The sequence below is a fragment of the Chiloscyllium plagiosum genome, chromosome 4 (assembly GCF_004010195.1).
Source record: "Chiloscyllium plagiosum isolate BGI_BamShark_2017 chromosome 4, ASM401019v2, whole genome shotgun sequence".
NCBI classification, from domain to species: Eukaryota; Metazoa; Chordata; class Chondrichthyes; order Orectolobiformes; family Hemiscylliidae; genus Chiloscyllium; species Chiloscyllium plagiosum.
In genome coordinates, this window is record NC_057713.1 from 98,503,423 (window position 1) to 98,529,668 (window position 26,246).

Sequence of the window (26,246 nt, forward strand, 5' to 3'; positions counted from 1 at the left end):
CAGGGTCAACTCAAAATAGGTGGTAGTGAAGCTGACCTTAGTGTTGACAGTGTACACGTGGAACCTGACTGTGTTTTCATCCAAGACCCTGCAGTTCAACAAATAGATGAGAAATAGGTGTGGACACCAGAACTAACTGTGCCAGAGTAAGAAGAGGGGTTATTGCAGGAAATACTCTGGCTACAATTGCATAGATAGGAATGGAAGCAGACAAGATTTTAATTCTGACCAGATTTTAATTCAGCACTGCACATGCATTTATGTAGTGTTGATTTATTTATGGTCTGCCAGCTCATTTGATCGATATCATCAGAGATTAAAACAGCAACATTGGTGCCAAATGTAGAGTTGATGCCTGACGAGAAAAAAGACTAGCGTTGGAAAAAAGCACAAATTTTTAACAGCCTGTTAAAAATGTATTTATTTCTCAGTTTTATAACATATTAGTAAGCAATGGAAGTGCCAAAAATCATCTTTTTTTTAATCTCACTAACCAAATTCATTTTACATCAGTATGAAGCTCCAATAATATCTCAGTCACCGTCCCCACTTAATCAACCAAATAAACAATGAGTTCACTTTCCTTTTGGCACTCAAAGTTAAATATTGAATGAAAATGATCACCCGGCTCATTATAATCTGGAGGTTCTCAGCTCATCTTTATAGTTGGATGGTTATTAATAGTCATTAATGACATTATGGTAACAATATAAAGAAAACAAATAACAACAAGTTGTAACAGGAGCAATCATTAAAATAAAAGCATAAAATAATAAAACGGTTACATCATTAAGAACATCTAAGTGTACAGTTACAAACTATGTCATGAAACATGGGTCTCCTTAACTTACAAATAAACACAAAAGGTCTATTGCATTCTGCACTGTGTTAAAATGCATATTAACATATTAAACCCAAACAACTCGTTGATGGGTTTTGTCAGCTTTCAGGTAAGACCACGGTAGAACAGGGAGAGGAGGGCATCCCAAAGTGTGAGTTAATATGCCAAGTACAAACTGGAATTTTGGAGTGACACTCTCAGCGGCAGCAATGGCTGCCACTGAGTCCTGACCCCATTATAACAGCTGTATTCCCAATCACTGAGCCCTGACACCATTAAAGCAGCTGTATTCCCAATCACTGAGCCCTGACACCATTATAACAGCTGTATTCCCAATCACTGAGCCCTGGCCCCATTATAACAGCTGTATTCCCAATCACTGAGCCCTGACACCATTATAACAGCTGTATTCCCAATCACTGAGCCCTGACCCCATTATAACAGCTGTATTCCCAATCACTGAGCCCTGACACCATTATAACAGCTGTACTCCCACTCACTGAGCACTACCCCATTATAACAGCTGTAATCCCACTCACTGAGCCCTGGCTCCATTATTGCATCTATATTCCCACTCACTGAGCACTACCCCATTATAACAGCTGTACGCCCACTCACTGAGCCCTGGCCCCATTATAACAGCTGTACTCCCATTCACTGAGCACTACCACATTATAACAGCTGTATTCTCAATCACTGAGCCCTGACCCCATTATAACAGCTGTATTCCCACTCACTGAGCACTACCCCATTGTAACAGCTATACTCCCACTCACTGAGCCCCGACCCCATTATAACAGCTGTATTCCCACTCACTGAGCACTACCCCATTATAACAGCTGTATTCCCAATCACTGAGCCCTGACCCCATTATAACAGCTGTATTCCCACTCACTGAGCACTACCCCATTATAACATCTGTACTCCCACTCACCAAGCTCTGGCACCATTATAACACCTGTCCACTCTCTGAGCACTACTCCATTACAACAGCTATACTTCCACTCTCTGAGCTCTGGTCCCATTATAACAGCTATACTCCCACTCTCAGAGTTCTCACTCTCGTGTCACAACAATGAATCAAGTCTCAAAATGGAGTCATAAAAGGAAAAAAGTTTTCACAGTGTTGAGGTAGAGGTTGAGAGGTAAGGCAGATAATCAGTTAACACTTGAAATGTGAAGAGCAACACTGGATGGACAGTAAAGGTAAGCTCCCCTCCACCCCCATTTTTCAATTGGAATTTACCTTTCATGCAGCCATTCATAATGACACTCCCATTCCTAACAAAATATGTAAAGACTTATACAGACCATGCTTACCGCTTCTTCTGCGCGGTCTCCTTTTAGAGATACATAGGACACTCTGTACTGTGTAACAAGGGAATCAGCTGGGTCCCAGGACACATGTAGGCTAAACGTGGTTTCATCACCCACATCTAGATTTCTTATTCCAGATCGAATAACTGGATCCAAAGAATCACAACAAATTGAAAATCAGCACAATTACCTGACAACATTTGCACATTTACATAATTAAAATTTTAACTTTGCTTTTTAAATGATTTAATAACTGCAAGTACAAGGGGTGGCATGGTGGCTCAGTGGCTAGCATTGCTGCCTCACAGCATCAGAGACCCAGGTTCAATTCCAGCCTCAGGCGACTGTTGGTGTGGAGTTTGCACATTCTCCCCTTGTCTGTGTGGGTTTCCTCTCGGTGCTCCGGTTTCCTCCCACAATCCAAAGATGTGCAGGTTAGGTGAATTGACCATGCTAAATTGCCCATCGTGTTCAGGAATGAGTAGGTGAGGTGCATTAGTCAGGGGTAAATGTAGGATAATACATTAAGGGAATGGGTCTGTTTGGGTTACTTGTCAGAGGACAAGTGGACTTGTTGGGCTGAAGGGCCTGTTTCCATGCTGTAGGGATTCTAGGATTCTGGAATTTATGAATCAGAAAAATAATTCTCAAATTAAAATCATTAGCTCTTTAGACATTTTCAAAAAAAAAATGAGACTTGGAACTGGAACCTGACATTGGGTTCTGTTCTTTTACTGTGTAGCCTGTCCAAAGATTAGTTGCATTAGCTTGTTTGTAATTTGCTATCATTTTGAAACAGATGCTGAAAAATGCAGTTCACATTAATTTCCACACCATAAGCAGGAGGAGCAGGCTATCTGGCTCATCAAGCCTTCTACTCCATTCAATACAATTATAGCTAACCTGATTGATGTCTAAGTCCCCTTTCCTGCCTGTCACTCATAACCCTTGTCCAGCAAAATTGACCTACCTAGTCTTGAATATATTCAATTTCCCAGTTTCCATTGGTCGCTGAGGTAAATAAATTCCAAAGTCTAACCATCCTCTGTGATAAGCAATTCCTCCCTACTTTGTTCCAGATTACTCCATGAGTATAAATATCTTCCCAGCATCTGTCTTGTCCACCCTCCCACCCCCACCCCACAGAATGTTTCAGTAAGATCACCTTTCATTCTCCTAAACTCCAACAAGAATGGGCCCACCGTTTCCTTATAACTAAACCCCAAATCCCAGGAATCAGTCTAGTGATCCGAATCAGTGAAAGTGAAAATTAATCCCTCTAAGCGAGGAGACCAAAACTGTTCTTGTTATCCTTCAAACATGTTGATTGGTTACTGATAAATACATCAACTTAGCACTTTATGGCAAGTCTTTATCAATATGATTAGATAATTATCTGAAGGAAAACAAAATGGCAGGACCACAAGGAAAGGGTGTAGGAGGGTGGGTACTTGGTGGTGGGGCTAGATGAGTTGATCTTGCAGGCAGTCAGGTCAAACTCAGGAAAATTACCTCTTCAGTGGTGTGACCATTCTTTGATTTAATGATGCTGGCTACAGGCAGCCAGAATTTATACCCATTCCAGTAAGAAACAATACCAGAAATGGGGTTATTCAGTTTAAGCTGTGAGCTCACAACCCATCCACTACTGGGCCAGTGAAGACATATCCTGGTTCGTAAAAGTGAGAGAGTCACTTATAGGACTGCGCCGTGATGTAGAACATGAGAGAAATATCTCAATGATATGAGCGGGTCACTAATAAATCCAACAGGTAATTCAGGAGAACTATTTTACCAAGAGAGATGTGAGAATGTGGAACTCTCTACCGCTCATGGAGAAACATTTAGTTACCTGTGTCAATTTCACTGAGGAGGTGATTAATAAGAAGCGAGTTTATTAAATACAAGGAAATGTTTAATTTTGTTTGGAAATATAAGTAGTTTTTGTTTTAGCCTATAAATGTTCTTACCACTGATATTCACAAACCTGCTGTAGTAGGTCTCTGAGTTGTTGTTGTAGCTGCTGTTGTTGTGATTATCTGCTGAACTGTAATTACAGTGAAAATTAATTCTAAACCACATGACACCAGCCTGGATAAACTAATAAATATACATCTTACCTTAAAGGTTAGCACTATACATGTAAAACATAAAACCTTTACAAACACAAACAATGTATTTATGCTAGCATTTTAAATAAGATATATAGCAGCACTGAGATTAATTCAATAAACTCAGAAAACTTAGGCCTTGTGTATATTCTCCTAATGGGACATAACCAATTTATTTTTCCAACTTGCTCCATTGAAACAAGCAAAATAACTACAGAGAGCCCAAGGACACTGGACACTGACCTCAAAGGTTGCATCAAATCTAAGTACATGGGAAAGGTCTTCACCATTCTGTTCTCCAGACTTCACTAATTCTAATTTCTCATTGCTCACTTGCCATAATTTTAGGTCATCCGAAAATCTACTGCACGTGTCCCAACTCATACCAAGTCCTGTTCACCCATAAACCACACTGTTTACTGCCTTAGTTTAGTCAACAATGGCAATGCCTCAATATTAAAATTATTGGCCTGATATTCTGATCCTTCAATGGTCACACCCTTTTCTAGCTCTGTTACATCGTCCTGCCCTACTACTCTCCAAGGTCTCTGCACTGATCTAATTCTGATCTCTGGCAATTCATCAATTTCTATTGTTCCACTGTCAGTGGTTGTACCTATTGCTAATTTGCCCAATTCCTCTGAAATCCCCTCCCTAAAACTCTTCAACTCTCACTTCCCCTTTAAAATGTTCCTTAAAACCTATCGCTTTGACCACATTGTAGTCACTTGTTCTTACATCTATTCATGTGGCTCAGTGTCAAATTTTGTTTCACAATGTGGCTTGGGCTGCTTTTACTATGTTAAAGGTGCTATATAAATACAACTTGCTGCTGTTGAAATTATGCAGCCATCATTCTTGGTGAGATTTTAGGAGATCAGAGCACAACCAAAGCTATTGTTTTACATAGAGAGTTTACAATTTAAGCAAATTGAGCAGGTAACTTCCAAATGTGTCATCTTACGTGTTGTCTCCAGTACAGCCACGACATCACTTTCTGTCTCATCACTGTAAATCGCAGAGAGAGAAACCTCATACTCTGTCCCAGGCAATAAATCGTCGAGAACAATTGTGTCTACATCCCCACTCAAAACAAACTGCAAAATAAAAGTTTCCAGTACGATTCATTCATTACTAAACATCTATTCATTAGAAAGACAAAGATTCATTGTTAATACACTGAATACTAAAGAGTATGAAGGAATTCAGAAAATCAGTTTACATGTCCGCTAAAAGGGTCTCTGTAGATTTTCCTCCAATTAGTTTAGTGATCAGAAATTATGTAGATTACTTCATGGACAAGGGAAGTCATTTTGTCCATTTACGTTTCCCTCTTGGCTTTTTTAATATTCTCTTATGAGACGTAGGCGTTGCTGGCTGGCCAGGATTTATTGCCCATCCCTAGTTGTCTTTGAGAAGATAGCAGTGAGCTGCCTTCTTGAACCTTTGCAGTCCAAGGGCTGACCCACAATGCTATTCGGGAGGTAATTTCAGGATTTTGATGCAACGTTGAAGAAATGGCAATATATGTGTCGTGACCTGGAGGTGAAACTGCAGGTTGTGGTGGTGCTGGTGTTCCCATGTATCTGTTGTGTTTGTCCTTCTGGATGGAACTGATCATGGGTTTGGAAGGTGCTGTCTCAGGACATTTGGCAAATTTCTGCAGTACATCTCGTGGATGTGGCGCCAATCAAGCAGGATGTCTTGTTCTGCATGGTGTCCTTGGAACTTCACCTGTCCAGGCAAGTGCAGAATATTCCATCACATTCCTGACTTGTGCCTTATAGATGATGGACAGGCTTTGGGGAGTCTAGTGGTGAGTCACACTGCAGTATTCCTAGCCTCTGACCTGCTCTTGCAACCATTATATTTTTATAGCAAGTTCAGTTGAGTTTCTGGTCAATAGTAACCCCTAGGGTGTTGATGGGACAGGAACTTGGTGATGACAACATCATTGAATGTCAAGGCTTAGATTGTCTCCCATTGGAGATGGTCACTGCCTGGCATTTGTTTGGCACAAATCTAACTTACCACTTGTCCAGATTTCATTGCATTTGGACATGGACTGCTTCAGTATCTGAGGAGTCACAAATAGTGTCAAACATTGCGCAATCATTGTTAAACATTCCCACTTCTAATGTTATGATAGAAAAACGGTCATTGAAGCAGCAGCTGAAGATGGATGACCCTAGGTCACTACACTGAAGAACTCCTGCCCTGGAGCTGAGATGACTGACCTCCTACCACCACCTATGTGCCAGGTATGACTCCAACCAGCAGAGAGTTTGCCCCATGATATCCACTAGTTCCTGTTTGGCTAGGACTCCTAGATACCAGACTCAGTCGAATGTAGCTTTGATGTTAAAGGCAGTCACTTTCACTTCACCTCTGGAATTCAGCTCTTTTGTCCAAGTTTGAACCAAGGCTGTAATGTGGTGAGCTGAGTGGTCCTGGTGTAACCTAAACTGGGTGCCGCTGAGCAGGTTATTGCTGAGCAGGTGCTGCTTGGTAACATTGTCGATGACACCTTCCCACTCTTTACTGATGATAACAGTGGACTGATGGGGTGGAAACTGGGCCGGGTTAGATTTGTCCTGCTTTTATGGACAGGATATACCTGGGCGATTTTTCACAATTTTGGGTAGATGCCAGTGTTGTAGCTAGTTGAATGGCTTGGCTAGAGGAGCGGCAAGTTCAAGATCACAAGTTTTTAGTATTATTGCCAGAATGGGGTCAGGACCAATAGCCTTTACAGTAACCAGTGCCTCTAACTATTTCTTGATATCACTTGGAGTGAAATGAATTGTCTTGGATGAGGCCGAGATGGATATTTCACTCGGCACTTCTGACTGAAGGTTGCTGCAAATGCTTCAGTGTTGTCTTTTGCATTGATGGTTTGAGCTCTTCCATCACTGACTAAGGGATATTTGTCAAGCCTCCGCCCCCAGTGAGTTGCGTATTTGTCAACCCTCATTCATGACTGGATGTGGCCAGACTGAAGAGCTTAGTGATCTATTGGTTGTGGAATTGCCTAACTCTATCACTTGCTACTTATGCTGTTTGGCACGCAAGTTGTGGGCGGCACGGTGGCACAGTGGTTAGCACTGCTGCCTCACAGCGCCTGAGACCCGGGTTCAATTCCCGCCTCAGGCGACTGACTGTGTGGAGTTTGCACGTTCTCCCCGTGTCTGCGTGGGTTTCCTCCGGGTGCTCCGGTTTCCTCCCACAGTCCAAAAGATGTGCAGGGTCAGGTGAATTGGCCATGCTAAATTGCCCGTAGTGTTAGGTAAGGGGTAAATGTAGGGGTATGGGTGGGTTTCACTTCGGCGGGTCGGTGTGGACTTGTTGGGCCGAAGGGCCTGTTTCCACACTGTAATGTAATCTAATCTAATCTAATCTAATCTAGTCCTGTTAGGCAGTTTCACACCTCATCTTCAGGTATGCCTGGTGCTGCTCCTGGCATGCCCTCCTACATTCTCCATTGAACCAGGGTTGATCCCCTGGCTTGAAGGTAATGGCTGAGTGGGGGTTATGCCAAGTCATGACATTGCAGAATGTGCTGGAGTCCAATTTTGCAGCGCCTCATGGATGCCCCTTCTTGAGTTGCTAGATCTGTTCAAAGTCTGCACGGTGATGATGCCACACAACACAATGGAGGGTGATCTACAAAAGGACTGTGCTGTGGTCACTCTTAATGACACTAACGTTGACAGATGCAAATTAGTAAAAATGAGATTAAGTATGCTTTCTCCTCTTTCCTCACCACCTGCCGCAGACCCAGTTTAGCATCAATGTACTTTAGAAACCAACCAGCTCCATCAGTTGTGTTGCTGCCGAGCTACAGTGGACATCCAGAGTCTATTCTGTGCCCTTGCTGCTCTTATGTGACATTATCACACAAAGTCAAGATTACCCTCCCCAATATTCATAGTTTGAGAATGTCCGGAACTGGGAATATCTTCCTAAATCTGTTTATGAAAGGATGAATTTGCATTTCTTCTTGAATCTATCAGTATCTCAGAATGCTCCAAAGTACTTCACAACCAACTATGTGCTTTTGGAAGTGCAGTCAATGTTAAGTGCAGGAAATTATTAGAGTTGGAAATGCAAGAGCTAAGTTCCTCAATTAGCAATGTGAAGGTTTTAGAGACTTGGATTGTGGATAATTATTGACCAGAACACTGGGGAGAAACCTCCTGTTCTGCTTCAAATTGTCAGAGAGGAGACAGAATTTTGTTTAACATTCCATCCAAAATACAGCACCTACAACAATACTCTACAAAGTATTGCATTGAAGAGTTGGCTTAGATTTCACAGTCAAGTCTTTAGAAGCAAGACTTGAACTCAAAACCTTTTCACTCAGAAGTAGGAGTGCTACCCAATGGACCACAGTTCACCAGTCACAGGAAAGAGTGTAGCTAAAGTCTCCTACCTAAAGAGGATTGCAAATCAGATTCACTAAAGAATTCAGGAGAACTCTTTCCAATAAATTCTAAACATTAGAAACCCTTCTAAAATCATAAATCTGCTTGAGAAGAGGTAATTCAGCATTATTTGGATTTATTTTGTTGTTTGAACAGGAGTGAAAACTATGAAATGACCCAATTACCTAATTGGATATCTACATCCATGGGATCATTAAAAGATGGAGTAGAAATATTTCAAATGTTCAATTAAAAATAAGAGACAAGAGTTCAATGTAATGATATAATAAAATAAAACAAAACTGCAGATGCTGTAGATCTGAAACTCACAAACAAAAATTGCTGGAGAAACTCAGCCGGTCTGGCAGCATCTTTGGAAAGAAAACAGAGTTAAAGTTTCAAGTTCAGTGACCCTTCGTCAGAACTCAGAACTGTTCCAAAGATCAGTCACAAAACTCGAAACATTAACTCTGTTTTCTCTGCACAGATGCTGCGAGACCTGCTGAGTTTCTCCAGCACTTTCTGTTTTTTGTGTGTTTAAAATTACATTTATATTATTCACAAAATTCGACTTCATGTGACAATTCAGAAGAATACCTCCTCTGACCAGTTTGGCCGTGATGTATTTGCTTTGGTGCTTTCCAGAAGACACAAGGATGAAATGTTCCTTGTTCATTGGGTAGAGCTAAATCATGAATGTCATCACAACACAATGGATTTATAACTTTGCTACAATAAATATCTAGAGGAAGATTTTGTTGAGTTTTTAAAATCATTCATAAATTGTGACTGCATGAATTCAAAGATTCAGAGTTGCACAGAATGATCAGATCTAATTTCAGATTTAATTCCTACACCATTTCTGCTTCGAGGTGAATTGTGCCTTACCTCTTTCGCCTCCTCCCCACTCAGGGGGGTGCAAGCCAATCGATATAAAGTAACGTCATCAGCAGAATGCTTCCAACTAACTTTGAACTCATCTGTAGAAACATCGCTGATTGTTAAGTCCAAGGGCTTTGGAACTTTCTCTGCAGTGGACAAGGATTAAAACAAAAGAGTAGCAAAAATATGAACATATGAAGTGCATTCTGTAGCAGCAATGTTTTCTATTAAACCATTAACTTACAATACAATGTGAACGAGAGCCGGAGCAACAATGTTCGCTGAGAAGATGTTTGCTTACTTGTGGTAAAACTGCCTGTGAGAGGATCTGACTGCCCCTCATCGTAAACGGAGAAAACAGCAACTGTATATTCTGTAAGCGATGTCAGGTTACTTAAGAAAATTGTCGTTGACCCTTCAACTTCATCCTAGGGAGGCCATGGATATAACATAGTTATCAATAAATCCAACAGGGAATTTGAGAGAAACTTCCTTACCTCAGGAGTGGTAAGAATATGGATCTTTCTACCAAAGAAGTGTTGTCATGAATAATATAAATACATTTATGGGGAAGCTAGAAAGGCACATGATGGAGAAATGAATTGAAGAATATACTGACAGTGTGGGATGAAACATATTAAGAGGAGGCTTTATGTGCAGCATAAGTACTTGCATGAGCCAGTTAGGCTGAATGGCCTGTTTATGCGCTGTTCATTTTATATAAATTCATTATTTTCTCCAAGCTTTTCAATTCACTTAGTTATTGTAAGCCCAATCTCTTTATTGCACTGTTTCAAGGATTTCTGTATTCCTTTGTAGAGCAAGTTTGAAAATCTGACTTTTCTTTCAGTGCCACAAGTTGGTTATTGGGGTTACTGGTGTCATTAAGTGAACAGAGGCCATTCAGAGAAAGTTCTTAGTAGTAATGGTTGTGGGAATGCTCTGTGGTTTGTGCAGACTTGCCACAGTTTCAACATTGGATCATCCTTCATCCTCTGTTAAGTCACGGGGTGGGGGTGTTTACAATGCCTCAATGTAAATCACAACGACATACTGAAGCTAAAGGGTTTATTCCTGTGATCTAGTCATGTACCCTTATAAGGTGGCTACTACAGCAACATTGGAAAGTGATGAGGTGGGCCTACAGAACTATTCCCAGCTTGCTCAGACAGGCTCATAGATGATTCATCTTTGAGCTGCAGGGAGACGAAAGGTTGTTATACACAAGACCTACCACTACCAGATAACTGGACCAATTTTCTTTCTCAACTATTTCAATCAACCTGATTCAGATATGTTGTGACACCTCCAGGGCAGTGGGCCTTGTATCTGGTTGAAACACTACATCTGTGCCTCAAGACCATAAATCTTCTTTTCTGGACTGGGACTAAGGGCTTACTAGCTAACTGTGGTAGAGGCTGGTCAACTAGCAAGTCTTAATAAGAGGAGTTTATTGCATAATATCAATACATAGAGGTGACGTTGGCTAGTTACACGTAATATTGAAGACAATTAGGAGAGAATGATGACATATCTGTTCCCTCAGGATCCTCAGACTCCTCTTTACCACACCCCAAACTGTATGATGTCATCAGATTGGGTGGAGCTCATTGCAATTTCAACATTAACCCTTTCAGAGTCATTACCTTGTACAACTGACAAAATGCCAAGGTATTGTATTAAACTTGCAAAATATGACCACTACATTTTTTTTCAAAAAGCATTTTCTCGGGACATGAGTGGTACAGATTTGGCCAGCATTTATCACCATTCAACAAAGAAACGTTCATGAGGGGTGTTCAAGAATTAGAATTCTTTGAGGAGTTAACGAGCAGGTTAGACCAAGGAGAGCCAATGGATGTTATCAATTTGGACTTCCAAAAGGCCTTTGATAAAGTGCCACACAGGAGGCTGCTGAGTAAGAAAAGGGCCCATGGTGTTAGAGGCAAGGTACTAGTATGGATAGAAGCTTGGCTGTCTGGCAGAAGGCAGAGAATGGTGATAAAAGGGTCCTTCTCAGGATGGAAGCCGGTGATCAGTGGTGGTCCACGAGGGTCAGTGTTGGAACCACAACTTTTCACTTCATGCATTAATGATCTGGATGAAGGAACTGAAGGCATTCTGGCTAGGTTTACAGATGATACAAAGATAGGTGGAGGTGCAGGTAGCATTGAGGAGGCAGAGAGGCTGCAGAAAGATTTAGACAGGTTAGGAGAATGGGCTAAGACGTGGCAGATGAAATACAATGAGTAAGTGTGAGGTCATGCACATTGGTAGGGAGAATGGAGGCATGGACTATTTTCTAAATGGGGAGAAAATTCAGAAATCTGCAGTGCAAAGGGCTTTGGGAGTCAGAGTCCAGGATTCCCTTAAGGTAAACTTGCAGGTTGAGTCAGTAGTTAGGAATGTTCTCATTTATCTCGAGAGGACTAGAATATAAAAGCAGGGATGTACTCCTGATGCTTTAGAAGTCTCTGGACAGACCAATTTAGAGTATTGTGAGCAATCTTTGGCCCCATACCTCAGGAAGGATATATTGGCGTTGGAGCGGGTCCAGAAGTGGTTCACAAGAATGATCCCAGGAATGAAAGTTTGAGCATACGAGGAATGTTTGAGAACTCTGGGACAATGCTCGATGGAGTGCAGAAGGAGAAGGGGATTCTGATTGAAACTTACAGAATATTGAACAGCCTGGATACAGTAAACACTGGGAAGATGGTTTCATTGGCAGGAGAGACGAGGACCCAAGGATACAGCCTTTGACTAATGGGAAGATCTTTTAGAACGGAGCTAAGGAGAAACTTCTTTAGCCAGAGAGTAATGAATCTGTGGAGTTCATTACCACAAAGGGCTGTGGAGGCCAGGTCATTGAGTATATTTAAATCAGAGATAGATAAGTTCTTGTTTGCCAGGGGGAATCAAAGGTTATAGGGAGAACGTGGGAAAATGGGGTTGAAAAACCTATCAGCTGTGATTGAATGGAGGAGCAGACTCAATGGGCCAAATGGCTTAATTTCTGCTCCAATGTCTTATGGTTAGATGGAATCAACCACATTGACTAAGACACTGGAGTCACTTATGGGCCCAAGCTAGGTATCGCTTTCACTGCCATAAAGAGAGAAGAATAAACCAGTTAGGTATTTTTTCAATCATACAAACAAAACAGACAGCTTTGTAGCCCTCTTCACCAATTTGTAGTTCACAGGAACAGAGTCACTAATTCCCCTCCCCAGCCTGTCTTAGAGTCATAGAGATGTATAGCACAGAAACAGACCCTTCGGTCCATGCCGACCAGATATCCCAACCCAATCTAGTCCCAACTGCCAGCACTGGCCCATACCCCTCCTATTCATATATCCATCCAGATGCCTTTTAAATGTTGCAATTGTATTAGCCTCCACCACTTCCTCTGGCAGCCCATTCCACACACACACCACCCTCTGCGTGAAAAAGTTACCCCTCTTTTATATCCTTCTCCTCTCACCCTAAACCTATGCCCACTCCCCCACCTCAGGGAAAAGACTTTGTCTATTTACCTTATCCATGCCCCTCATGACTTTATAAACCTCTGTAAGGTCACCCCTCAGCCTTCAATGCTCCAGAGAAAATAGCCCCAGCCTATTCAACCTTTTCCTATAGCTCAAATCCTCCAACCCGGGCAACATTCCTGTAAACCTTTTCTGAACCCTTTCACGTTTCACAACATCTTTCCGATAGGAAGGAGAAGAGAATTGCACACAATATTCCAACAGTGGCCTAAACAATGTCCTGTACACTGGCAATATAACCTCCCAACTGCTGTACTCAATACTCTGATCAATAAAGTAAAGCATACCAGGCACCTTCTTCACTATCCTATCTACCTGCAACTCTACTTTCAAGAAGCTATGAACCTGCACTCCAAGTCACTTTGTTCAGCAACATTCCCTAGGACCTTACCATTAAGTCCTGCAAAGATTTGCTTTCCCAAAATGCAGCACCTCCCATTTATCTAAATTAAACTCCATCTGCCACTCCTCAACCATTGGCTCATCTGATCGAGATCCCATTGTAATCCGAGGTCACCTTCTTCACTGTCCACTACACCTCCAATTTTGATGTCATCTGCAAACTTACTAATTATCCCTCTTAAGCTCACATCCAAATCATTTATGTAAATGACGAAAAATATTGGACCCAGCACCGATCCTTGTGGCACCCACTGGTCACAAGCCTCCAGTCTGAAAAACAACCCTCCACCACCACCCTCTGTCTTCTACCGTTGAGCCAGTTCTGTATGCAAATGGCTAGTTCTCTCTGTATTCCATGAGATCTAACCTTGCTAACTAATCTCCCATGGGAAACCCTGTTGAACGCCTTGTTGAAGTCCATATAGATCATGTCCATGACTCTGCCCTCATCAATCCTCTTTGTTACTTCTTCAATAATCTCAGTCCAGTTTGTAAGACATGATCTTCCATGGACAAAGCCATGTTGACTATCCCTAATCAGTCCTTGCCTTTCCAAATACATGTACATCCTGTCCCTCAGGATTCCCTCCAACAACTTGCCCACCACCGACGTCAGGCTCACTGGTCTATAGTTCCCTGGTTTGTCCTTACCACCTTTCTTAAATAGTGGCAGCATGTTAGCCAACCTCCAGTCTTCCGGCACTTCACCTATGACTATTGATGATACAAATATCTCAGCAAGAGGCCCAGCAATCACTTCCCTCGCTTCCCACAGAGTTCTAGGGTACACCTGATCAGGTCCTGGGGAGTTATCCACTTATATGTGTTTCAAGACATCCAGCACTTCCTCCTATGTAATTCGGATATTTTTCAAGATGTCACCATCTATTTCCCCACATTATATATCTTCCATGTCCTTCTCCACAGTAAACACTGATGCAAAATACTCATTTAGTATCTGCCCCATCTTCTGGGTCTCCACACAAAGGCCGCCTTGCTGATCTTTGAGGGGCCCTATTCTCTCCTTAGTTACCCTTTTGTCCTTAATGTATTTATAAAAACTCTTTGGATTCTCCTTAACCCTATTTGCCAAAGCTATCTCATGTTCCCTTTTTGCCCTCCTGATTTCCTTCTTAAGTATACTCCTACTGCCTTTATACTCTTCTAAGGATTCACTCGATCTATCCTGTCTATACCTTACATATACTTCTTTCTTTTTCTTAACCAAAACCTCAATTTGTCTGGTCATCCAGCATTCCCTACACCTACCAGCCTTTCCCTTCAACCTATCAGGGATATACTGTCTCTAGACTCTCATTATCTCATTTTTGAAGGCTTCCCATTTTCCAGCCGTCCCTTTACCTGCGAACATCTACCCCCAATCAGCCTTTGAAAGTTCTTGTCTCATACCGTCAAAATTAGCTTTTCTCCAATTTAGAACTTCAACATTTAGATCTGGTCTATCCTTTTCCATCACTATTTTAAATCTAATAGAATTATGGTCACTGGCCCCAAAGTGCTCCCCCACTGACACCTCAGTCACTTGCCCTGCCTTATTTCCCAAGAGTCAGTCAGGTTTTGCTCCTTCTTTAGTAGGAAAATTCACATAATGAATCAGAGAATTTTGTTGCACACACTTAAATTCCTCTCCATCTAAACCCTTAACACTATGGCAGCCCCAGTCTATGTTTGGAAAGTTACAATCCCCTTCCATAACCACCTATTATTCTTACAGATAACTGAGATCTCCTTTCAAATTTGTTTCTTACTTTCCCGCTGACTATTAGAGGGTCTATAATACAATCCCAATAAAGTGATCATCCCTTTCTTATTTCTCAGTTCCACCTAAATAACTTCTGGGAATATCTTCCCTCAGTACAGCTGTAATGCTATCCCTTATCAAAAACACCACTCCCCCTCTTTTCTTGCCTCCCTTTCTATCCTTCCTGTAACATTTGTATTCTGGAACATTAAGCTGCCAGTCCTGTCTATCCCTGAGCCATGTTTCTGTAATTGCTATGATATCCCAGTCCTATGTTCCTAACCATGCCCTGAATTCATCTGCCTTCCCTGTTAGGCCCCTTGCATTGAAATAAATGCAGTTTAATTTATCAGTCCTACCTTGTTCTCTGCTATGTCACTGCCTGCCCTGAATAACTTGCTTATGTTCTCAACTTTACCAGTCTCAGATTGATCTCTTTCCTCAGTATCTCCCTGGGTCTCACCCTCCCACCTTACTAGTTTATATCCTCCCGCATGGCTCTAGCAAATCTCCCTGCCAGTATATTAGTCCCCTTGCAATGTAGGTGCAATCCGTCCTTCTTGTACAGGTCACTTCTACCCTAGAATAGATTCCAATGATCCAAATCCTTCTCCCATATGCCAGCTCCTCAGCCATGCATTCATCTGCTCTATCCTCCTATTCCTACCCTCACTAAAGGTCATAGCACCGGGAGTAATCCAGATATTACTACTCTCAATTCCTGCCTGACTCTCTGTATTCTCCCTTCAGAATTTCAACCTTTTCCCTTCCCATGTCATTGGTTCCAATGTGTACAGTGACCTCCTGTTGGTCCCTCTCCCCCTTGAGAACATTCTGCACCCTCTCTGAGACATCTTTTATCCATTCACCAGGAAAGCAGCAAACCACTGATTTTTCGCTGCTGGCCACAGAAATGTCTGTCTGTGCCTCTGACTAGAGAGTCCTCAAACACAATCGATCTCTTGCAGATATAATCCTCAGTAGCATGAAAACTCTCCCTAAACTCCCACATCTAACAAGAAGAGCATATCACTCTACTTAGAGCCATTTGTGCTTTTTCCAATCTGCACACCTAGAAAATAGCCTCATCTTATTCCTCTACAAAACATTGCTCCAGGCTAACTTAATACTTATGGCCTTTTTTTTAAGTTTAATCAAGAGACATATCTCAATAAAACATATAATCAAGAAAGAACCCACTCTGTTCACAACTGCAGACTGCCCAAGACAATACTTAAAACTATTTACTTATCTGTTTCTGTGCTGTGACCTCTCCAAACAGGTCCCTCCAAGATCAATTGTGACTTTCATTGTTAACTGATTTTCCCAGATGCACTCTGACGTCCAGCGATACATGATTCAACAGCAAAGGCAGTAACTGCGCAGGTTCACTGCTGTGTCAGTTAACAATGTGGGTTCTCTCTATCATGGTGGCACAGTGGTTAGCACTGCTGCCTCACAGCGCCAGAGACCTGGGTTCAATTCCCGCCTCAGGCGACTGACTGTGTGAAGTTTGCACATTCTCCCCGTGTTTGCGTGGGTTTCCTCCGGGTGCTCCAGTTTCCTCCCACAGTCCAAAAATGTGCAGGCCAGGTGAATTGGCCATGCTAAATTGCCCGTAGTGTTAGGTAAGGGGTAAATGTAGGGGTATGGGTGGGTTGCGCTTCGGCGGGGCGGTGTGGACTTGTTGGGCTGAAGGGCCTGTTTCCACACTCTAAGTAATCTGTAAGTAATCTAACCTAAACTATATCTCTCTTCTGCACTGACCTCACCATGTGCTGCCTTTCTCTGTTCCTCTCCCTTTTAAAAGTGCCATTGTTTTGACTTTTTATTTCTCCGAAGAACCAAAACAATGCACCAGCATATAAAACAATAATTGCTGCTCCTGGAATTCCAACACCTAAAATACATCAAAAAAGGAGCAGCCTTTTACAGCCAGAAACCTTTCCCGTCCTGTAACAGGCTGCCCCTTTGAGGTATTTTAGGTGTTGGAGGTGACTTCCTCGAATTCCAGGAGCAGCAATTACTGTTTTGTATGCTGTTGCATTGTTTTGGAACTTTGGGGAAAAAACAAGTCAAAACAACAGCAGTTTTAAAGAATATTAACAGTAAATTTGTCTTCTCATTCTCCCCATTAACCATGCGTTCAGTAAATGATTCATGCACGTACCTCGTTTATTGTTGCACCGTCGGTTTTCACGTACATGATTCGATATCCATTAACTTTCTTTGAAGCTGCTTCCCAGGTGACCCTGGCAGTGCTGTGCCCGATTTCTGAGAATTCCAGGTTTCGAGGAGGACTGTGTGGCACTGAAAAAATTTTTAAAAAAGATTTATTTTTAGGTATGCTCACAAACAATGTAAGAAAGAGTTTGCAAATCTTTTTTTTTACTACATGTTTTCCACAATGAAAATAATGTGCATCTTATAAGATTACACATGATCTGTAAATAAACATTTTACTAATCCTAGCCCCTGGCCTACATGTGTTCCTAGACAGGGAAACATTCACTTTGAAAATTCTAATCCTTAGTTTCAAATATTTCCACAGGATTGCTGTTGCCCTAACTCTGAAATGTCCTCCAGCCCTACAGTCTTCTGAGGCATGTGCACTCCTACAATTTTAACCTCTAAACATCCCATATTTCTCCTCTACCATTGGCAGCAATGTATTCAACTATCTAAACCCAAGCTCTGGAATTCCTATCCTTAAATGTTTCCATGCCTCTGCTTTCCTCCTCGAAGATATACTTTAAAATCAATCTCTTTGGTCAAGCTTTAGTCCTAATATCTCCTTATGTTGCTCACCATCAGAATTTGTCTGATAATGCTCCTTTGAAGCACCTTGCTATGTTTCTTCACTGTTCCATAAGATGTGGTTGTCACTGACATGATCAGAACTTGTTGCCCATCCCTCATTAGCTTGCTCGGCAACGTTAGGAGGCAGTTAATCAACTATGTAGCTGTGGGTCTGGAGTCATGTGTAGCTCAGACCACATATGGATGGCAGATTTCCTTCAAGGGCATCCTCTGCACCCGATGTGGCCTCCTCTATATTGGGGAGACAGGCCGGCTACTTGCGGAGCGTTTCAGAGAACACCTCTGGGATACCTGGACCAACCAACCCAACCACCCTGTGGCTCAACACTTCAACTCCCCCTCCCACTCCACCAAGGATATGCAGGTCTTTGGACTCCTCCATTGCCAGACCACAACAAAACGACGGCTGGAGGAAGAGCGCCTCATCTTCCGCCTAGGAACCCTCCAACCACAAGGGATGAACTCGGATTTCACCAGTTTCCTCATTTCCCCTCCCCTCACCTTGTCTCAGTCAAATCCATCGAATTCAGCACCGCCTTCCTAACCTGCAATCTTCTTCCTGACCTCTCCGCCCCCACCCCAGTCTGACCTATCACCCTCACCTTGACCTCTTTCCACCTATCACATTTCCGACACCCCTCCCCCAAGTCCCTCCTCCCTACCTTTTATCTTAGCCTGCTGGACAAACTTTCCTCATTCCTGAAGAAGGGCTTATGCCCGAAACGTCGATTCTCCTGTTCCCTGGATGCTGCCTGACCTGCTGCGCTTTTCCAGCAACACATTTTCAGTTCAAGGGTATTAGTCAGCCCAAAGGGTTTTTATAATTGATGATAGTTGTCATTATTAATTTGTAGTCTAGATTTATTAACTGAATTGAAAATTCCATTGGTTGCCATGGTAAGGTTAAACCCGAGTCCCCAGGACATTAGCCTGGACTTGGTATTATTAGTCTCGTAACATTACTGCTATCCCATTCTCTCCCCACAATTGTTATGAAATGATAACAAAAAATAATAACAACTCAAACCTCAATTTCTAAAGATAAGCATGAATGTCCAGAATTTAGACTGTGTGCCAAACAGGATGCAATCCGTGAACTGTGCATACTATTCCCAATTAACAAGAGCCCCACAAAGACCATAAAGAAAGTGGTCTGTCATTTTGAGTGTGGAGCTATTACCAGCCACTAAGGTAGTTCACCTATTACTCAGTAAACACTGCTCAGATTAAAGTAATGTGCCCAATGGCCACTTTGTGCTGTATGATTTTATGAAATGCACATTTCTTGATGTAACCCATAAAGATGAAGCTTTACTTTAGCATTTTGTCCAGCAGGAATATAAACTAGCAAAAGCACAGGCAAGACTTACATGTTGTTTCTTGTCCAGTCAGTGGGTCACTTGCTTCATCACCATACAAGGCATACACTGTCACTGTATATTCAGTGTTTGGGGTCAATCCCTCCAGTTCTACGTCTGTGACTGAATCGGCCACTTTTACCTACAGTGGAAAATACAAGCTGATTTCTCAATCGTATTTCTGATCAGATCACTGTTAACATAAAAGACAGGTTCCACAAACTGAGTTCAACAGACGAGGGCAATTTTAAGAATTTGCAACCTTTATTCCTGGAAGCCCACGGCTGATCTAGAGTCACAGAATGAAATGGCACAGGAAACGGCTGCTTCGTCCATCATGCCTGTACTAGCTCTTTGAAAGAGCTATCCAATTGATACCACTCCCACTGTTCTTTCCTCTACAACCCTACAAGCTTCCACTGCTCATCTTCAAAATAGCAGCCATGGAATCCTGTATTTACAACTTACAGGATAAACAGAGCCTCTCACCCAACGCCAAGACCTCTGATAGTTCAGCACACTCCCTGTTAAACAGATAACTCCTCTCAGGAGTCCAAACTCATCCCTTCATTAAACTGAAAAGACCTAGAAAATTATATCTTCCTGCTAGTAAATGAACTGCATTGTATCTTCCATATTAGGTGATAAAAGAGTGAATTCTTCTTTTAATAGAAAATTGGTGAAGTGTTTGTGAAATTGCAAATGCAATTATCTGCGCAGTTTGGATGGTAGCAGCCCAGTTGGATTAAACATTGAACAGATAATGAAAACGTGTACCTCTTTTTCATCAGCTGTCTCTCCCCCAGTGAGTGCAGCATAAAGGATCATGTAACCTGTAGCAGTCGGAGCAGGTTCCCATTTGACTCTCATGCTGCTGTGAGTCACATCGTAGATATCCAAATCCGCAGCTGCAGGTAGCGCCACTGGAACAAGAGAGACAAATGGCTGTTCACAGGGTAGGAATAGGCCATTCAGCCCTTTGAGCCTGTTCCGCCATTCAGTTAGATTATGGCTGTACCTTAACTCCTGTCAGTTAAAGCTGAGCTACAAGTTAGTGAGGCCTAAAGAAGGCCAACCAAGCACGGGTGTTATTTCCAGAGAGGTAGAAATGAAAACTAGGGAAGATTTTCTTAACCTGTGTCAAATCTTGGTTAGCCTGCACTTGGAGAGCTGTGCAGTTCTGGTCACCATATGATAAATGGGACATGTAGGCACTGGAGAAGGTATTGCCTCTGGCTATGAACCTACCCACTGCCACGTGCAAACCCTGCACCCCCACATCCCCCAAACCCATCCACATTCAACAAAAGCTTCGGCACAGTGAATACTAAGTTACTGGTGGAGAGTTTAAGACTCAAATTTAATAAAATCCATTCGATTATAAAGTGAGACAGTGCCTCATAACAAACTCCCACACACTACTTATCTCTATTCACAGCTTGTGTGGAATTAATCCCCTGATTCTCTAGTTTTTGGTATCAGAGGTTATTATAAGCCTGACCTTAAAGCAAGCCTTGGACTGGAATGGTAGCTAAGTTGATAAACTATATCCTATTTAATAAACTTCTGTCTGAACCTACAGAGAGCAATACAACAAAGCATTATTCAACATTTACTGTGCTCTTGCTTCAGATTGTACTTGCAAAGGATTCTGCCAAAATCCCCGCCTCCAAGCATCAGCAAAACCATTCTTTTGCACTGTCTGTACTTTTCATTTCAACTTGCTTTCTGCAATGTGTCTGCATTCCAAGCACAACTGGCTCTCAAATCACAAATGTCAGAGTTGATGCTTAAGCCAGGGTCATTGACTGCTTTGGACACAAACCTTGACACTGTAATCACATAACGACACACCTCAACCATGTTGGTCCCTGTTAAGAATCAGAGAATCCCTATAGTGCAGATAGATGCCATTCAGCCCATCGGGTCTGCACTGCCCCTCCAAACAGCATCCCACCCTGACTCACATCTGCTACCCAATCTCTGTAATCCTACATTTACCACAACTAATCCATCTAGTCTGCACATCCTGGGACATGACAATCCACCTAGCCTGCACATCTTTGTACTGTGGGAGGAACCCTCACAGACAAGGAGAGAATGTGCAAACTCCACACAGACAGTCACCCTAGGCTGGAATCGAACCCAGGTCCCTGGTGCTGTGAGGCAGCAGTGCTAATAATAAGCCACCGTACAACCCATTGGTTAAATAGCATTTCCCCACCTGTGATATTACTTTAATTAATAATATAAAATAAAATGAAGAAAATGGAAAGCAACAATTGATATTTTTAACATCTCACTGAATTTTCTGGCAGTGTCTTGAACATTAATCTTCTCGACATGAATGCTCTGGGACATTCCTGGAGAATTTGGATACTCCAGTTTAACCACAAGATTGGGACTAAGCTGCATGCTACTCACATGTGGTGACGACCCCACGTAAACCTTCACTGGCTGCCTTCTCATAGATGGCAAATACCGCGAGCTGATACTCCGTCAGGGACATCAGATTCTGAATGACAGCTGTTGATTCTGTTCCGTCCACAACCACCTACAGAGAAAAGGACTTGCATTTCTCATCTTTCAGAGTTAGTTATGACACAGGCTAGCTGGAATCAGTTCAAAGCCAGATAATTTATGAGCTTTAGCACAAAGAATGTTTCTGCATCTAGTAGGTTCTCTTACACTCTGTTGCGAAAAATTATACTAACAGAAAGAGAATTGCACTTCTACAGCACCTTTCACAACATCTGAACAAGAGTGTAGCTCTTCTTATAATGTAGGAATTTTGGCCAATTTGCAAATAGCAATTTCCAAAAACAGGAATATGAAAATTATAATTGGTGCTTTTTTTATGATGTTGGTGTCCTGAAAATGAGTACTGAAAGGTCCAACATGCAAGTGCAAGTCAATGGTGTGTGAATAATGGTGTGTGCATATGTGAATGCTCTAATGATTAAGAGCAATTGATACTGAATGGGTAAGGGACTGTGCTCATTAACATGTCTGCTTCTTGGGTCCGGTAATAAATTCCCTACCTCTGGACCAGAAGGTCTGGACTCAAGTTGTGTCAGCCATAGAGATGTGTCATAAGTCCAGACAGGCTGATGGAAAATATAAAAACCAGAGGTGGGAATCAACAACCCATTGCACATAGGTAAATAGCCAATTGGAAAAGAATTAAGGTTCTCACTTACAGATATTATGAAGAAAAATCACTAGCATTTCCCTGGCATCAGAACAGTGTCCACTGCCAAATGATTTCAGAAGTAGGCAACAACAACTTGGACCAGTCTTCCAGTGGCTGGCCAGAGACCCATTGATGTCTCACTTCCTTGGCAAATGACCAAGCCACAGGGAAAAAGAAAAGGCCAGAGACTCAGCCAGAAGTATTCCTGTAAAGGGTTTGCCCTCCACTCTGATCACCATAGCAACAGTAGGCCTGTTTAAATTTTAAAAGGTTTCAGTACCCTCCATCCTGACTTATCCTTGTGTTCACCTTTGTCTCTCAGTATTGTCCATCTCTCCTGGTGGGGCTGTTGGCCAAACAGTGCCAAGATCTGCTCCTTGGACCCTCCAGCCACAGAAACTGACAGTCATCCCAAGTTGGAGGGCAATGAACAAGGGGATAGAAAATTTGACTTCTGCCCCAGGGTGTGCCTTGACCTCAAGATTAGGCTCAGGGCCTTTATATGGCTCTGATGTCAGATTCCCAAGGCCCAGGGGAAATTTCTGACCGTTAACCCAGTTGTTCTCACTACAGATGATGCCTGACCAGTTGAGTATTTCCAAACCTTTCTCTCCTTTCCTTCAGAATCATCGGTAGCATTTTGCTTTTATACATGCAATGATGTTTGGTAAAACTTTACATGTATTTATTTTTGATTAGAATGAACACTGATGTACCTCTTCGGGCTGACCTGCTGTGGTAGAGTAATAAACCACACGATACTTTTCCACTTTCCCAGGTGCGTGCGACCAGCTGACACGGAAGCTCCGAGCTGTTACGTCAGTTATTACAAGGTTTGCAGGTGCCACTGGGTTCGAGCTCAAACTTCCAGTTGCTTCTAAAGATTCAGCGACAAATTAAAAACCTGGTGCTTTAGGTTGGAATCACAAATTTGCAGAAAACGCACTGACATTGTTATCAAAAGACCAACTTAGCTAACTAAGAACAGAATGAGGCCAGTCTGTCCCTCAATTCAATTATACCATGGGTAATCTGTGTCCTCATTTCTTATACCTGTCTTTGACTCATAGTCCATTTTGCTAACAACAATCTACCCCAATCTTCATTGCAAAATTAACAATAAATTTAGTACCAATTGGCATTTACAGTAGACAGTTCCAAATTTCTAGACCACTTGTCAAGCAAATGTTTTTCTAACTTCACTTCTGAAAGGCCCGAAGCTAATTTTTAGATTATTTCCCCAAGTCTTGGACTCTCTACCTAGTGGAAATCATTTCTCTCTGTCTCTTACCTTTAATATTCAGAACAGTTTGATGAAAAGATAGAAGGAATATCCCTCCTTAGATTAATAAAGCCATACATCTTTGTATCAATTGGGGGAGATTTTGTCTGTGTGTTGTAGACACCAAAATGACCAAATTATCTACAAATGCATTTTTACACAGTTTTGAAACTGAACGTCATATTTGTACTGTTAACATACTAATGATAGTTGTTTGGCAATAGACGATAGTTCACTTGTAAATTACAACTATTTAAAATCAGTATTATTGAAGGCACGTGAAGTTAGACCTAAGTAAAAGTTCAACCCTATTTGAGAGGTTTCATTTATATAGATTATTTCACTTCCTGCCTGCTATATTTCATTTCCTGCTTTTCCAGATTTTGTCAACTACTTAGTATTCTCCTTTGCAACAGTTAACTCAGGTTTTTCCTACATTACTCATCATTCTGATCACATAACTCTGACCACCATTCCCAGGAATCACCCAAATATCTAAAAATTGGGTCCATTATTATTTTCTCTTAAGCAGGCGTCATTTTTAAGAACCTAAGTTTAAGCAATCCTTCTTTGATATAAAAATTGGGTACTTCACAACAGTATAACTAAACTTATCCATGGAATTTTAAGCTTTCATTAAACGTTCTTAATGGAAGACATCAAATTTTCCCATTCGCCTAGGCTTAGTGTAATACGTCAACCCTGATTCATAACTTAATTTGGGTTATGTAGTCAGATCAACATCTAATACAAAATGCATTACTCCTTACACTAATGCAATAATTTTCTTCAACCGCTGAAAAGAATTCTGTCTATCGTCTATTCCAATAATTTTCAAAAGCAAAACAAATTTCAAAAACCTCACTAAGATAAAATTTATATTGAGTGCCTTTTCTGCTTACGAAAGGCTGCCTCTAAGAGGAAAAACTAACAGTACATTGATTCACATGTTGCATAAATTGTGGAAAATGTATTGAGCTGAGAGGTAGAGAAAATAAAGAGGTGGATGAGAAAGAGGGGCCAAGTGTAAACATACAGCATCATACCTTTTATTTCTTTGTCTTGTTCTTCCACACGTGAGCACACTGTTTTAGTAAGGCTCTCAATAATTGTGTTCATGATATTAAAGTCAGCTACATTGTAGACATGTGTCTCGTCGGGTTCAGAGGCGATTGCCTTTAGCTCATTCACATCTGCATTTTTCACACCTATTGTTTAAGGGAAAAGATAAAAATTCTTGAACAAACAAATTGGCATGATTCACTATTGATAATGGAGTTGATATGGCATCAACTGTCATTTTTCTTCCTTCAAGTGTCCTCATTTTCAAAATTCATTGTTTGAATTGTAAAACTCCGAGAGAATGTGTAATTCTAAAAGAAATGTTTTTTAATCAACCTGTTCAGAGATGTTATTATTGAACCCAGGCTTCCAACTCTAGGATCCAGTGCAATGGCAAAATAGAGTGGTCATTAGGACTTTAAACTAGTTAAAAGTGAGGAGAGGCTCAGGAGATATTATTACATTTTGCAGAACAAGAAATAGGACAAAGTGTATGGAAAGGGTCAGGAATCTAACTTGATGCACATTAGGTAAAGGGTCAACTATGAGAAGGGAGCAGCCAATGAAGGACTGATGATGTTGTATTTAAATGCATGCAGTATACATAACAAGGTAAATGAGTTCATAGTGCTGATTGAAATTAACAGTGACGATGTTGTGGGTATCACAGAGATGTGACTGCAAGGGGATCAGAGTTGGTGACTAAATATCCAAGAATTGAAAGGACGAGCAGATGAGTAAGTTGCCTGTTTGGCAAGAAATGAAATGAAATTAATAGCAGGAAGCAATATAGGGTCAAGCAACAACGCAAAGTGGCCAAGATTGGTACCCATGGGACCTTGGGTCATGTCACACTATATGTCACATGACCCCACTGCACTATACATACACACATATACACACACAATCTCTTCTCATACACAAGCTCTCTCTCATACGCACACACATACATCCCACCCCCCAACATCCAACACCCTCCCTCCCCCCCGTACTCACAACCACACACACATCCTCTCACAGGCTTATACCCCATCAGACTCACACACATACTTGACTAAGGTTACACACACATGTACACACACTCACATGCACATACTGACTCTGTCTTTCCTGCATTCACACACATATAAGTTAATGGGATGAATTTGTATTGGTAGAATTGCATTTTATTTTGCTCAAAGAACTGTATAAATCCATATAAGATTCTGTAAGTCCCAGTTTAGAAATAGAATCAGTCAGACTCA

At 41.7% G+C, this 26,246-nt stretch overlaps 1 protein-coding gene across 6 annotated transcripts in view; it reads right to left on the reverse strand.

Annotated features, from left to right (window-relative positions):
• col14a1a (collagen, type XIV, alpha 1a) overlaps nt 1–26,246 on the reverse strand; it is a 225,881-nt gene that overhangs the window by 108,773 nt on the left and 90,862 nt on the right. For 4 of the 6 annotated variants that reach the window (XM_043688688.1, XM_043688687.1, XM_043688691.1 and 1 more), the window contains exons 9-19: nt 24,987–25,148; nt 23,375–23,535; nt 21,890–22,019; nt 20,243–20,388; nt 19,478–19,607; nt 17,458–17,597; nt 9,877–10,003; nt 9,582–9,721; nt 5,234–5,366; nt 4,146–4,205; nt 2,153–2,304 (exon numbers count right to left, since the gene is read on the reverse strand). In XM_043688688.1, coding sequence (XP_043544623.1) covers nt 2,153–2,304; nt 4,146–4,205; nt 5,234–5,366; nt 9,582–9,721; nt 9,877–10,003; nt 17,458–17,597; nt 19,478–19,607; nt 20,243–20,388; nt 21,890–22,019; nt 23,375–23,535; nt 24,987–25,148 — 1,481 coding nt within the window. The remainder of the gene's footprint in view (nt 1–2,152; nt 2,305–4,145; nt 4,206–5,233; nt 5,367–9,581; nt 9,722–9,876; nt 10,004–17,457; nt 17,598–19,477; nt 19,608–20,242; nt 20,389–21,889; nt 22,020–23,374; nt 23,536–24,986; nt 25,149–26,246) is intronic. The other 2 variants (XM_043688689.1, XM_043688690.1) reach the window with 1 other exon arrangement.